This window comes from Hyalella azteca, unplaced genomic scaffold (assembly GCF_000764305.2).
Source record: "Hyalella azteca isolate HAZT.00-mixed unplaced genomic scaffold, Hazt_2.0.2 contig4106, whole genome shotgun sequence".
Taxonomy (NCBI): Eukaryota; Metazoa; Arthropoda; class Malacostraca; order Amphipoda; family Hyalellidae; genus Hyalella; species Hyalella azteca.
The window spans coordinates 4,917-20,553 of NW_025934332.1; the positions used below are offsets into that span (position 1 = coordinate 4,917).

The window sequence follows — 15,637 nt, forward strand, 5'->3', positions numbered from 1 at the left end:
CGCAGCAAGTGGGTCAACATAACCCGATAAGCCGCAACAAGTGAGTCAACATGACCCGATAAGCCGCAGCAAGTGGGTCAACATGACCCGATAAGTCACCGACTCAGTGACTGCCAACGCCACAAAACCTGTGAACTTCCTGCGCAGTTCAGCCGCGCGTCTCTGCAAGAACCTGCTCACAAAACTCACAATTTTTGCCTAAATTCTTCAAGAAAATAATTCCGATAATAATGCTTTTACAATAATAATAATATGCGATAATATAAACGCATTATATAATATACAGTATACGATAATATGCGTTTACGGTGATACCGTAAACGATAGGGCTTTTTAGTTATAGTGTTCAACGATGAAAATTTGCTTGTGATGCTTCATCGGCATTCATAAGGTTTGATAGGAAAATAATACGTGTTCAAGTTAATTCTCGGACATCATTTGATTGTGGCCAATCATTCAATCATAAAAGAATTGTAGATATTTGAAGATATTTTATAGTAGAAGAAAATACTGTAGATAATATTTTTTTCATCGTGCTTAAAATTTCTATCTTTATTTGATCTTATTTAGATAAACATTCATTAGGATAAGGATGTAAATGATCATTGATACAAACAGAAGAAGATATTGTAGAAGATATTTTAATCACGTTTCAGATTTTAATCTAAAAATGATCTTATTTATATAAACGGTCATTTGAAAAAAAAATGAATGCTAATTGACGAAACAACTTTATTGAAGAACATATAGAAAACGTCAATGATGAAGAACACATTCAACATTCATCTTAATAAACAAAGAACGTGAACACGCCGCTAGCCGAAACAATGCGCAATGAAGCCCAAGTACAAGAAAATAAAACGACAAAACGGCTCAAGAAAAATACATTTTTATTAAACAACATATGGAAAAAGTCAATGAAAAAGATCACATTCAACATTTGAATCATCAACATCATCTGAATAAACAAAGAACGTGAAGACGCCGCTAGCCGAAACAATGCGCAATGAAGCTCAAGTACGCGAAAATAAAACGACAAAACGGTTCAAGAAAAATACATTTTTATTAAACAACATATGGAAAAAGTCAATGAAAAAGAACACATTCAACATCTGAATTCTTATAATGTCTGTAGGATTACTTTTAGACTGACAAACCTAACACAACACTAAACAAACTATACAAATAAAAATGACACTAAAAGAAAAGACAGTAAAATGATAAATGAGAAAGAGCAGCCAAAGAAAGATGAAGAAGCAATGCGCATTAGTTGCAGAGTCGCATTGTGAAGAAAAGCCCATGCTGTGCACTGCTACATGTCAGGCAATAATTTTACCGCATGCCAAACATAATTCTATTGTTAGGCCAAATCTTGAGGTCAATAGCAAGGTCTTCATTGTTCCGAGGCTGCCTCTAATCATCTAGGGAATTGTATGCCGCATTACCAGGCAGAATCACAAGCAATATATATATATGGAGGATTAAAGGTCACGTCGAAAACTTTATCTGTGTTTTGGGTACTTTTTTGCATAATAGTTTTTAAATACGAGGGAGTTCGGAGGTAAATGCCTATGTACGACATTTATCAATTTTTTTTTATGCTAGCCATTCTACATGGTTAAAGTTGCTCAGATAAGAAACAACCACTAAAAAAATTATTCTAGATAAAACTGTAGATTGGATGCGGAGTAAAAATAAAACAAAAACCGCCTCGTTAAAACGATGCTCACATTGAAAAAAGTATGGCCACACAGCTCCGCCAAAACAATGTATCCGGGCCTTACCTGTCTCAACCCTTCCATTTTTCCAAGCGTCCTGGAAACTTGGCTTCTACCGAAGTCTTTGCTCCTCGAGTCGCCAACTTTTCTTGTGATCCTTGACGGCACGTCATAAATATCCTCATGGGGAGACGGAGGAAGGGGATAGGGTTCATCCATGCGGTTGAGAATCCCTCCATAAATCGAACCATTTTGGTAGTAATCTGACGACAAAGTCCGGTGATAGTCGGGAGGACCGTTCCTTGTGAATTCATGAGACGTCTTCCTGGTGTCAACGATGACAAGTTTTCGTGGCTCATGAATGACATCGTGGAGAGGGACACTTATGTCCTTACGATAGGGGTAATTATCCATCGCCTTCTTGTTATTGTTAGCACGCTTACGAGTCTCGTCGGACACATGATGGGCTTTGTGTTCGCCGTAAGAAGCTTGGCTGGAGTTTGTGGGACGAAGTTCAACGTGATTGGCGGGTGCTCGCGACAGCCGACGGTGATTATCAGGTGCGTTTTTTACCGGATCCTGAGGGAACTGAAAGTCAGGATTTTTGTAGGAAGCCTCTTTGATATCGACCGTGGATATGTTACGATGTTTGCCACTGAAACCATTGCTGGGAGCAGATATTGAATTGAAATTGCTGTTAACAGCTTTTGAGTTGGTTGCGGAAGTCTTGCTGCGAGGTTGGCTTCGGTCTGCGTTGTGGTTTATCAAATTAGGTTTGGGGGCACTGCTAGAGATATTGTATACGGACACATGCGGTCCTTTAATCGTGTTAATGTCTTCGTAAATGTCCTCACCTTGACCACACTGGACGGCACTGTTTAAATGATTGTTATTGTGTTGTGGTATGACGGAGTAAGCTGATGCGTAACAGTCATTGGAGGTGAGGCTGTTAGGCTTACAAACAGCATAGTAGGGACTGCTTCCATTCGGGAGATTTGAGCCGGTTCGAGGAGCATTGTTGCATTGACCCACGAGAGGAGCCGAAATTTTCCTTCTGTCCGAAGACAATCCAAAGAATTTCTTGTCCTTCTTCCGTTCTAGGTTCTCATAATCTAGCTCAGGCTCACTCTGAACTTCCCTAATCTCCTCTTTGTCGTAACCTCCAATTCTTCGTTTTCGGTTAGCACGGCCAAAACCGAATTTTTTCTTGGGTCTTGGACTGACTGTGGGCGAAGTGGTCGGGCTGGTTATTGGGCTGAACGACTGCAGCTTCTGCACAAGGCTTCCGAACATGGCGATCGGGTTGCCGTAAGCTCAAATGTACGAAAATAATATTAAATATTTTTTTTAATTGAGTCGAAGCACGTATTTCGATGTCAATGTCGGAGCGGACCCAAAAAGGTCCGAAAGCAATGTTTTAAACGACATATTGAGTTGGACAATGAACTCGGAAATTTTACGCCAAATATTAGTTTTGATTACAAACGGTCACAAGCTTTCAGTTTCTAATTACAGAAATCCACTCCGGAAGTCGGCAGTATTTTCCACTATACACTTGAATCATGGAGAACACTATGCCGTCAACAGACAAATTCAACACATCACTAACACGTCAGCAACTAATACAAAACCTAAAGACTTCCTATAATTCTTGTCTTAAATTTTCAAAACAAATTAGAATATGAAAATCCTCAAAGACAACTGAAACAATCTACGCTTTCACTGCAAAAGTTTTCTTTACACATAAGTTTTCCAGGATTATGAAAAAAATAAAACAATTCTAGATTAGTTTTGTTAACTTCTGAAGAATCAAACTTGATTTCAATTCATCGATAGCAGGAAATAGAATGCTTATTGTTATTGTTTCTTTTCACTCGAAAACTCACGATGCTTGATCGAAAGCGACATAAAAACTCTACAAGAAAAAAATATTCGTTATTGGATGGTTCGACTAGCTCTACAAAATTATAAGAAATCGTGATCTGTTCAACGATCTTATGTTCAGGTCTTATGTTGATCATATATATGATCAACATAATTTATATGTAATATATATAATTATGTTATTTTCAATATTGATAATTGTTTTGCAATCAAATTTCGGATTTGTGAAGTTTTTCGCAGCGGCATGCGTGTGGATATCGAAATGCTACCAGAAACCACGATAAAAAAGCAAAGAAATAAAAGATAAAAAATCTTCCCGATGTTCAAAAAAGTTTTGTCGTGAAAAGCGTCAATCGACAAACGATTCAGTCAATTAAATTAGTCGAAATCTCATTTCGTTATTGAATTTATGCTGAAAGTTTGCCGAGGTTGTTTACAATCGCAAGTGTTTACTTGAGACCTCAACCTCTAAACACGCAGGTAGGAAGAATTGTAATTATCGGCTGAACATTTATTGGTCACTGAAGCGTCGTCTAAAAGTTTCTCTACGGTAACTGAATCGATAAGGTAACGGATCGGGTAACGGCGGTGTTACGCTCGTCACTTGCATGGTTTCTTAGCATCGACAATCCATGGAAACTTTTTTTTTCGTGGAATAATTTTTTAGTTTAAGGATGAAATGTGGAGTTAATGAGCTTGTTACAAAGAAAACAAAACTGAATTTAATTTCTTGAAAAAATGAAATTACTCATTTCTTGCAGAAAGCTAAAAAGGATGCTATCCGTGGGAGAAAGTGTAGAATGGATATAATTCGAATAATATAGAAAACAATATGTAAATGTTTACCAATAAGAAAGGGTATATATGCTATTTGAATAAATGTCAATTAACACCAGGTGTTTCCTATCAAAATAGAGACCGTTGGAATTTCGCTTGGATTTGTTAAACATTTAAAATGTATTGAAAATATTCAACAAGTATAAACATACGAGTTGCGCGACACAAATTACTTTAATTGATTCGATTATTATTTAAATTGCAAACCTACAGATGATTTCAAGTTGCATCCGTCTGCCCGAGATAATTCAAATAACACAAAAAAAAAAGTTTGAAAAAACAATAAAGTTTCGATAGTCCAAATTTGCAAGGGAAAATCTTTTCACAATAACCGCTTTTTTGCGCAAGTCATGCGACTGTGATGCACCATTACAAACACAAAACAATTTCCAGAACTTTGTAGCTTAGGGCGCACAAAAAGCACGAACGAATGAAGAAAAAGCACCCCGGCACTGACTCTTAGCAGCACCGACGCAACACAACCTCTCCCTGTCACAGCCAGCCAACATCTGACCAGGCGATCCGGTTGACCCAGGGGCTGAAGCTCGGGTCGGCACGCCGATTTGTGCCTTACTTAAAACATGAATGAAATCTCACGTATTGGTTATTTCTTCCAAGTTTTCATGAATTTTACAGTGTTTATCGAAAACCACGTCTTTTAAAGCCTAATGTTTTTGTTAAATTTCACCAATAAATCGAGGTTTACCGCATTACTCGCTCGTTTATAACATAAAAATCAGTCGGTGAGGTAAAAATTCATTTTGGATTTATAATGGCAAGCAAAGAGTATTCGGCTTTCATATATTACTTTATTGACATAAAAATTATTACTGAAGACTATGTTCACAAACAAATTTCAGTTTAATCAAGGTTCCGTTAGAGGTGGAAGGTCTTAATTGGCCATAGCGCTAAAACTGACGAGATAAAAGCGGCGTTGGCATCGAAAAGACACGATAACAAAATAAATGAAAAAGGCGAAGCAAACCAAAAACAGCAACGAAGACGACACAGGAGAACAGCAAGATGAATGGGAGACAGATGGGAAAAGGTTTTCCGAAAAGAATCGTTCAGTCAATAATTAACTTTTATAAACTGTCAAAAGTGAATTAATTACATCAACAAGCACTGTACAAGCATGAAGAACCACCACTGCAATTAATAGTTGCTTTATTTTAATTCAGCATAATTAAAACTTATACAATTATGTCTTAGAAATACAGTCGGTTTTCTTTAATACAATAAAATTAATATAATTCCCTCAAGTTATTTTTCAATTGTTTACGCCTCATACGAATAAATTTTTACACAAATAATCAGTAACTTTTTAAAGCGCATTTAGCCTTCGTAGGTTGCGTCAAACTGAAACAAACTACCAGGCTTCTTCATGTCATGGAACAATAGGCACAGCTGTAGAGCTTAATGCTCTCTATATTAACTAACAGCTTGCGCCGGTCGTGCATGGGGAGCTTGCACGGAATTTGCAAAAGATCTCTTAAGAAATTACGGAGCGTGTTGGTCTTTTCCGAGAATTGATTATCCGCCATGACTGGGCAAGAGATCGAACTTTGATGGAATCAATTGAAAAGAAGAATCAATCGACGCTTGTAAATCAGAACTTAGGGAACTAATTTAGACACAATAAATACCGAAATGCTTTTCTTTCCGAGAATTTTATAAATTTAATTTTTTAACAAAATATTTTCACAATATCCAAACAGTTGAGCACTTCACGTCCTGAATAAAATGATAGCTGTGATAAAATCAGCTGCGTGTCCTGGACGTTTCAACATAAACAAAAGAAGAAAAAAATCTTGAGAATTTTACACACAAGATTCATCGCAGGAATTAGGTTTTGCTCTAAGTTAGATTAAGTTTAACTATTGCGCAATAATTAATTCTGACACAGGAGAAATCTAAAAAAAACTTGACGCGTAAATTTTGCATTTTAGTACTGAGAAATTTTCGGAGCAATTTGATCGTAAGCCTAACTATATAAACTTCTAAGGGAGGAATTTTCTCCCGTCAGAAGCAACTAAAAAGCCTAAAATTGCATCGTTCCATTAACAAAACAATATGCTTGCAAGCCTAGAACATGCAAAACGCCTCTGTGAAAAATACAAAATACAGCTTTTATAATGCAGACATGGACACATCAAGAGCGCATTCAAAACTAAATTCGAGGTATATCACATGCGCGTGTGATGAGCATCACGCTGCGCACATAGCATGACGCATCACATGCGCGTGTGATGAGCATCACGCTGCGCACATAGCATGACGAATCACATGCGCGTGTGACGCTTTTCGCTGGAATTGTGTGCATGGGATGCAGAAATTATGATTTTTTCAACCATTCAATCAAAATGAATTCAATCTCCATGGCCGGATGCAGAGACTGGCAAACGTGCGTTTCACAGCATCAATAGCTGTTATATTTCAACAGTAAGTCGATTGGCGACTGCAGTGATATATGAAGAATCTAATACAATATGAAGAATCTAATACAAACGAGAATTTACAATATATGACGTATTAATATGAAGTTAAAGTGGTATTATATTTATTTTAATTGCTACGAAACAGGGAAGTTATAGTCTCTAAGTTTAAATACGATCAAATTCCGGAAATGGATCACTCGCTACTGAAAATGGCGTTGGTTTTCAATCATAATTAGACACAAGAAACATTCAGCGTAATTCGTCTGTCATGCTAAACTGCCTCAAAATTCTGCGACAATATTTAAGAAACAAGATCAGTATTTGTGGTGCACTATAGTACTTCTATCTGCATTTATCACCGAATCAAAAACATTGGCACCTGAAAATTTTAGATTTTATGCCACTAGATTCTATTTTTTTTATTTGATTTTGAGTTGAAATGCAAGCGCAGAATACATGTAAATCATTATAGACAAACGACAAAGTAAATATTTTGCACGCATTACCACGCACAAATGAACATCGATAATTAATACAATATAGTTTCTTAGAAAAAAACGGTTAAGGTTTATTGTAGCAACGCAGTATTGTTGCATGTTGGAAATATACACAAATTTTTGGCAGAACACACTCTCAGATTGTGAGATAGTTTGTTTGCAATGGAACTCCACAGCAGATTTTGAATGCATGACGAATTAAAAAAAAAAACATGAAGGTCGGTTTCGAGGCAGTAGCCGGCCTGTTAAAGTTTGGAAATTACGTCATTATGCTACAAAATAGCGGTTATCCCGACATTACGAATCTAACTTTATTGCGGACCGGAACTTACTAGGGACGAGTTATTTTATTACAGGTGGACCAATGCATTAAACTTTCAGGTGGAACTTTCTCCATTCATAAATTTCAATTACAAATTGAAATAGAGGTACAAAATAAGAAACGTTTATAATAGTCTAAGAAACATATATAGCCTTATAGGTATACAGCATCGTCTTAAATAGGCCACATGTGGAATTACCGATCTAACACTATTTAAGCTAAGTGATACTGAATAAAAAATCAAAGAAGCCACAAGATCGAACATCGTTGCAAAAAACTATGCCGCTGGCGCAGTCTCCTAAAATAAGAAACCGCCCGCACATCAAGATGCTCTCGAAAACTGTAAATTGTATGCATTTTTTCATGTATTTTATTAGCTTAATTTTAAATGCTCACTTTTTGGTGGGTTCCACCTTCTCGATGTACTCGTAATAACGCGCCCACATACAGCTGAACGCCTCCCCTGATAACACACAAAAATATATACATCGTGGAAAAATTACACAAGTTTAATATTAGAAACACAAAATTTGATTTAAAAATATAACTCAGTACTCACTGCAGTGAGTGACAGAGAGCGCATTTTCTCGTCGACGAAAACGTTAAGTCACGGACGGACCGACAGACGGACAGACGGACATGGCGAACACAATGGTGCATTTTTTTCATAAATGAGAAAATGCGCTAAAAAGACGAAGACCGGTTTCGATGAAGTGGCCGGCCTGTCAAAGTTTGGAAATTTTGTTCGCTAATGCTCTCTCTATAATGGTCTTCACAAGATACGCAATAATGGTAGCCATCAAATCTAAAATTAAAAAAAAATTAATTAATTAAAATCCGAGTAGATTTTGGCATATGGTGCACGGCAAATTTACATGTACACCTACGACTGGAACAGCGAACATTTAGGAACGCAATCCTGAGAAAGTTCTTTTCTAGTGAAAAAATTTAGCGGTACAAGCACAAATCAAGTTGAAACGATTACTCACACTAAAGAATGGTACATTTTTATTCAAGAATAAATAATGTTTAAATAGCAACACAACATTGATGCATTGTAAGTTAAAATTGACGTTTAACAGGTGGACCAATGCATTAAACTTTCAGGTGGAAGTTTCTCCATTCATCAATTGCGTATATTCACAAATTGAAATAGAGCTAGGAAATAAGAAACGCTTTTAACAGTCTAAAAAACATATATAGGTGTACAACATCGTCTTAACCCTCTACCGCCTGACATGAGTAACCGGAGCAATATTCTTACAAGTCTACTTCCCAAAAAAGATACGTTGCTAGTGAGGGCAAAATGACTTGCATTGATGGTTGCCGCCACGTACGATAACTTTAAAATGTTTTCTGTTGCTTACAAACGTCCTCAGGTTGCTAGACTCAATATTTTACGAATAATTTAAGTTCAAAGTTATGTTCCCGGAGAGTGACATAAGATGATAGAGGGTTATATAGGCCAAATGTGTAATTACTGAACTAACACTATTTAACCTAAGTGATACTGAATAAAAACATAATAGAAGCCACTAGATCGAACATCATTGCAAAAAAACTATGCCGCTGGCGCAGTCTCCCAAAATAAGAGACCGCCCGCACATCAAGACGCTCTCGAAAACTGTAAATTGTATGCATTTTTTCATGCATTTAATGTAAACACTTCTAAAACTTTGTAAACACGTGTATGCATTATTTACTTGTGTTCGGTTAGTGACATCACTCAGCGGATGTTAACTGTAAACATTTTTTAATACAGTTATTGAAAGATCGGGTTCCAAAGGCCGGATCCCTTGTGAATCAAGTCACGAAAAATTCAAGAATCGGCAACAGGCCATGGGCCTATTTCTTCAGTGCCGACACTTCTATTCTATTCTAAATTGATATGAGTCAGAGCGCCCACATGTTTTTACTGGTCTGGTACCACATGCGAGGGGATAGGTCAAAAAAAGCGTAGTTCTAGTTTGTACGGTACGATCAAAAACAAAAACTGGACGATGGGGTTCTTTTACATTAATCTGACGCAGAACTTGACTATAATGTATATAAACTGTTACTGAGATGAAGAACTAACCGGTAGTTGCAGAAGTTGCTGCACGGAGTGTTTGGCTGCGCCGCGATGCAGCTTCAACAGTTCCCGTAGCTCCTCGTTGCTTGACAGCTTCTTTTGCAGCAACCTACGAGAAAAAATAGTAAATGAATATACCCCATGGAAATTTTATGACCTAGTTAACAGTTAATGATAAAATAGTGGTAAATCTGAACGGTTTTGAGCACTAGGTCGCAACCGCAAAAGGATTCATGCTTTGAATTTCGAAAAGATTAATTGAACAATGCATCTGCCTCTCTGGATATTCAATACTACTTCAAGTAAGAACGGTCAAAATCAAACTATAAATTAATATTGGGTTACTGCACCTGCCTATCTAAGAATAGAATAGTTGAACTCATGTTAGAAATGAATATTGAGGCGAAAATTTTTCATTGTCACGTAAACGGATCTCATTGATTATTGAGCTGTCAGCCTTGTCGGCGCAAAAACACTTTGCAAACCGGCTCATTAGTGATATTATCAAATTTAATCGAACAAATAATAAACCTTGAATTTGAAATGAACAGATAATTTATATATTCTTTCCAGGAGCACAAAAAATTTATAAGTACAAGAGTTGACCAAGTCAAATCCCGTAAAAAATTGTAAATTTCCTGATGACTCGAAGATTAGGTAATGTTATATGCTACTGTTTGGTTTTTATAAGCTTCTTGCAGCACGAACAGCGAGAGTGATTATTTGGCAGATTCCAGTAAAGATTATCAGGTCAAGTATATATTTATGCAAGTTTCTCCCGAACTCTTCCGAAAGAAAACTATATAATGATCGAAAAGAAAACTTATATCAGAGCAGAAGAAAATGTTTTAGAGGAGAGACCACTTTAAACACATCACAGAAGAACTCACTTTAGAGTGAAAATAAAAGGAATTGAAAATCAAAAGCGAAACACTTATAAGCGAAACATCTTAGTTACCTTACATTTTAGTTACATTAGAAGTGAAACATTTTAGCTACCGATACATTCAATCAAGGCAATTACGGTAAAATAATACAATGTACAATACGTTAATGAGTTCTGCAATCGGTATATTTCGCAGATCAAGAACAGAAAGTAACAGAGTAGTGGTTTCAAGGAGAGCCTGGGCCTGCTAGGCACCGACGCACTGTGATGTGATGCGTAACGAAGCATTCAAAATTATATTTCAAAGAATGATTCGTCCTCGTGGAGCCAAAATAGTGAGACAATTACGTCTAATAATTCGCCATGCAAAGCCATTTGCAAATTTCACGAACAATTATTACTTGATTTGGTTTCATGTCTCGTAACTATTGTATCTTTCAAAATCACTACTAAAGCCAGTTCTGAAGCCACAGGCATACAGTTAAACATGTTGCATTTACTAAACACATATGTAATTGTACGGTTTTCAGAGTTTTGTACTAATCTAGTGAGAATTTTATGAGAATTTCAACTTTCGCATAGTTAAAATAATACTGTGATCTCTTACAATAATCGCAAACTCCACTAGAAACTCGCTTTGGTAGCTAATGTACACACTGAATAAATTCTATGTAAACTACACGCGCATTAACTGTTTTATAATTCTGCATCTTCGATAATATTACTTTCGCAATCTTTTGCACAATATTCAAAGCAACAAAAAAACAGTTCAGTGGATTTTCACTTTGAACTAGAATATTATTGTACAAAAAGAGAATTTTATTAGCTTAATTTTAAATGCTCACTTTTTGACGGGTTCCACCTTCTCGATGTACTCGTAATAACGCGCCCACATACAGCTGAACGCCTCGCCTGATAACACATAAAAAATATATACATCGTGGAAAAATGACACAAATTTAATATTAGAAACACAAAATTTGATTTAAAAAATATAACTCAGTACTCACTGCAGTGAGTGACAGAGAGCGCATTTTCTCGTCGACGAAAACGTGAAGTCACGGACGGACAGACGGACGGACGGACATGGCGAGCACAATAGTGCATTTTTTTCCATAAATGAGAATATGTGCTAAAAATCAAAAAAAGCCCCCAACCAATAAAAAGTAGGTCAATACCAGCCAATAAAAAGTTATGAATATTTACGTGAAAAATAAGTCAAGTTTTCAAAATATTAGCACGACCTTGTACACGTATTAACAATGAGGAACGCCTTGCGACCAGATTCCGATTTCAGTAACAATTACTTCATACCATTAAATATTTTCATTAAATATAAATCCACACGATTTCATAAACAACTTGACAAATGATAATATTTCAGAAATTACCCATCAAAAAAATTTATTTATATTATTTTCATGGTTATACTCGGTACTGATAAAAGAAATGAATAAAATGTTCCGAGAACATTCCTTGATAGAAGTTGGTAAAATCAACGTCTAATTAATACATTGCAAGAAGATAATACAACGTCAAAGTTTAATCAATACTTGGGAAAAAGATAATACAATGTTAACGTTTAATCAATACTTGGGAAGAATATAATACAATGTTAACGTTTAATCAATACTTGGATCAGTACTCACTGCAGTGAGTGACAGAGAGCGCATTTTCTCGTCGACGAAAACGTGAAGTCACGGACGGACAGACGGACGGACGGACATGGCGAGAACAATAGTGCATTTTTTCCATAAATGAGAAAATGCGTAAAAAATCAAAAAAAGCCCCCAGCCAATAAAAAGTAGGTCAATACCAGCCAATAAAAAATTATGAATATTTACGTGAAAAATAAGTCAAGTTTTCAGAACATTACAGCACGACCTTGGACACATATTAACCATGAGGAACGCCTTGCGTCCAGCAGATTCTGATTTCAGTAACAATAACTTCATTCCATCAAATATTTTCATTAACACGTTGACTACGATTGCTTCATCTTGTACTATTATTTCATTTTTAGAACCGTTTTTAAACAGTTTTGCCAGACGGTCATTTTTTCCGGACAAATTTCGTGATTTAGTTTTTCTCAATTGCGTTGGCCGGCTAAAATTTATGATAGGGGTGCTTCCTAATTAAATTTTAAATACTGCAAAAAGAAAATAAATGGAATTTTTATAGCAGAAGCTACAAATAAACTAGTATATATTGAGTTATCGGACTTTTTTGGCATTTTTTGTTCTCGGATTTGGCCGATTTTAGGCAACCTTAATTATGTATCACTACGTCCTGGAGAAATACATTTCGTGGTACGCATATGTACCACTTCGTAGTCAACGTGTTAAATATAAATCCACATGATTTTATAAACAACTTGACAAATTATAATATTTCACAAATTACCCTTCTACAAAATTTATTTATATTATTTTCATGGTTATACTCGGTACTGATAATAGAAATGAATAAAATGTTCCGAGAACATTCCTTAATAGAAGTTGGTAAAATCAATGTCTAATTATAATACATTGCAAGAAGATAATCAACGTCAACGTTTAATCAATACTTGGAAAGAAGAAAATACAACGTCAACGTTTAATCAATACGTGGAAAGAAGAAAATACAACGTCAACGTTTAATCAATACTTGGAAAGAATATAATACAACGTCAACGTTTAATCAATACTTGGAAAGAATATAATACAATGTCAACGTTTAATATACTTGGAAAAAAGATAGTACGACGTCAACGTTTAATCAATACTTGGAAAGAAGATAATACAATGTCAACGTTTAATCAATACTTGGGAAGAAGATAATACAACGTCAACGTTTAATCTATATGGAAAGAATATAATACAATGTTAACGTTTAATCAATACTTGGGAAGATAATACAACATTCAGAAGTTGCATCCGAGAATAAGTGTTGAAAAGATACAAATTTTCGAATATATTTTCATAGGTAACTCACCGATGCATGAATTGGAGTCCCATCTAGCAAGCGCCGTCGACAGCTGGCAATGCAGATGAGAGAAGAAAAAAATATATATAAATAATGATTAAACCAAAAAATATAAATGGTTAAAAAGAGAAATTGAAAGAAATTAATGAGTAATTTATTACTTTTCAATGATTGGTTCATAGAACCGGAAACCATTTAGGGCTCTTGTCGAAACCCGGACACTTCGAGATCAAACTGGTTACAGATAGTGGCTAACAAAAGTCAGATAACAGTAGAATGTAGATAATATGGAAGGAACATCATTATCATAGGGAAATGTTCATTTTTACGCATATCCCGAACCAAATCTACGGTAAACAATCCTATTGAGACAGCATAAATTCTAACGTGAATTCATCAATCCTAAATTTAGGTCATTATGAAAAAACTCATCATATTTGCAAAATGATTTACAAACAAATTCTCAAATTTGTTAAACATAGTGATATTGTAACTCTATTTTCTGTTAATTTTATTGACATTTTTGCGTGATTATAATAATACGTATCGAATTATAATCGATATCTTATTTGTAACAATCATTTGTTCCATTTTCATCAGTCCACAATTAAAAACAAAATAATACGTAAGTCAAACTCTTGCAACTGTCCGTGGAAAGATGCAATGAAAATTCATTGAATTCGAGGCTGATATTTTTTCCTTAATAATTAAAACTACAAATTACCTTCATCACTAATTGTTTCCATAAGAATTTTCGGACGTTTGAATCATTCCATTTTACATGATGCCCTATCATCTTGCGGAACGTTCCGATTGCGGAACGTCGACAGGCAGCTCGTAAAATCCCAAGGTCTCAAAGTTTACAGTCTTAAATATTCTAAAGTCACAGGACGGCAAAATATCATGAATTAAAATACATCGAATTTTTAAACAAATTTAATTCTTAGTTACTTTTTTTCATAGTAAGACCAACCTTGTCGGTAATTTCCTGCGAGGCATCGATGACAGGCTCGAGTAGGCCCAGGATGGCCGAACTTTCTTCAGGAGTGACGGAGTCGCTAAGACGACGCAGAGGTCGGCCGTAAAGCGCCTCCAGAGTCTTCAGGCGGCCGCGGTACAGACGCTCCGACTCCACTAACTTCCTTACCAGACATTCTCGTCCGTCTTTCACTTCTGCAACGGAAATAATGTGGAATCTGACAGAATCTGACAGAAATAATGTGGAATCTGACAGAAAAATGTGGAATCTGACAGAAATAATGTGGAATCTGACAGAATCTGACAGAAATAATGTGGAATCTGACAGAAAAATGTGGAATCTGACAGAAATAATGTGGAATCTGGCAGAATCTGACAGAAATAATGTGGAATCTGACAGAATCTGACAGAAATAATGTGGAATCTGGCAGAATCTGACAGAAATAATGTGGAATCTGACAGAATCTAACAGAAATAATGTGGAATCTGACAGAATCTAACAGAAATAATGTGGAATCTGACAGAATATGACAGAAATAATGTGGAATATGACAGAATCTGACAGAAATAATGTGGAATCTGACAGAATATGACAGAAATAATGTGGAATCTGACAGAATCTGACAGTAATAATGTGGAATCTGACAGAAATAATGTGGAATTTAACATAATCTGACAAAAATAATGTGGAATCTGGCATCAAGTTGTGTAAAATTAACTGAGATATTAGGTTCCACTTTTTAAAAATTGATAAAAACCGTCTAGATTATGAATCTATAATAAGAGCCAATAAGAGTATAAACGACAACAAAATGACGTTAGATAGAAGTCATCTTCCGTGTTATGATTATTATCTCTAAGTATTGTCTTATGATAAAAGCATAAAAGTGGGTTTAAAGTCCGGTCTCGATCTATACAAACGACACAATCAGATGCCATCGGATCTGCCAGCAATCTAAATCGAAGCTCAGATAACCCGAAGCGCCGGAATCGGTCATAGTCTTGTTGAGACAACGATCAGTTTCGAGCAGACTTTCCGTCA

General features: G+C 35.8%; 2 protein-coding genes and 1 long non-coding RNA gene across 3 annotated transcripts in view; all 3 read right to left on the bottom strand.

The window, feature by feature from the left end:
• Positions 1–1,783: 1,783 nt before the first annotated feature.
• On the bottom strand, positions 1,784–3,624 carry LOC108675167 (the record flags this gene model as incomplete). The annotated part of the gene is given in 1 exon segment (XM_018163158.2): positions 1,784–3,624. A coding segment is annotated over 1 exon segment (1,228 nt), but the record flags the coding sequence as incomplete, so codon positions are not given.
• Positions 3,625–9,771: 6,147 nt separating this feature from the next.
• LOC125177680 lies at positions 9,772–13,671 on the bottom strand. The gene is made up of 3 exons (XR_007156619.1): positions 13,627–13,671; positions 11,499–11,565; positions 9,772–9,876 (listed from the first exon to the last, which is right to left on the bottom strand). It is a non-coding gene; the product is annotated as an uncharacterized LOC125177680 (long non-coding RNA).
• Positions 13,672–13,812: 141 nt separating this feature from the next.
• LOC108675164 overlaps positions 13,813–15,637 on the bottom strand; it is a 33,983-nt gene continuing 32,158 nt past the window's right edge. Inside the window, exons 3-4 of the mRNA XM_018163154.2 lie at positions 14,591–14,790; positions 13,813–13,851 (exon numbers count right to left, since the gene is read on the bottom strand). Of these exons, the coding sequence (XP_018018643.1) occupies positions 13,813–13,851; positions 14,591–14,790 (239 nt within the window). The remainder of the gene's footprint in view (positions 13,852–14,590; positions 14,791–15,637) is intronic.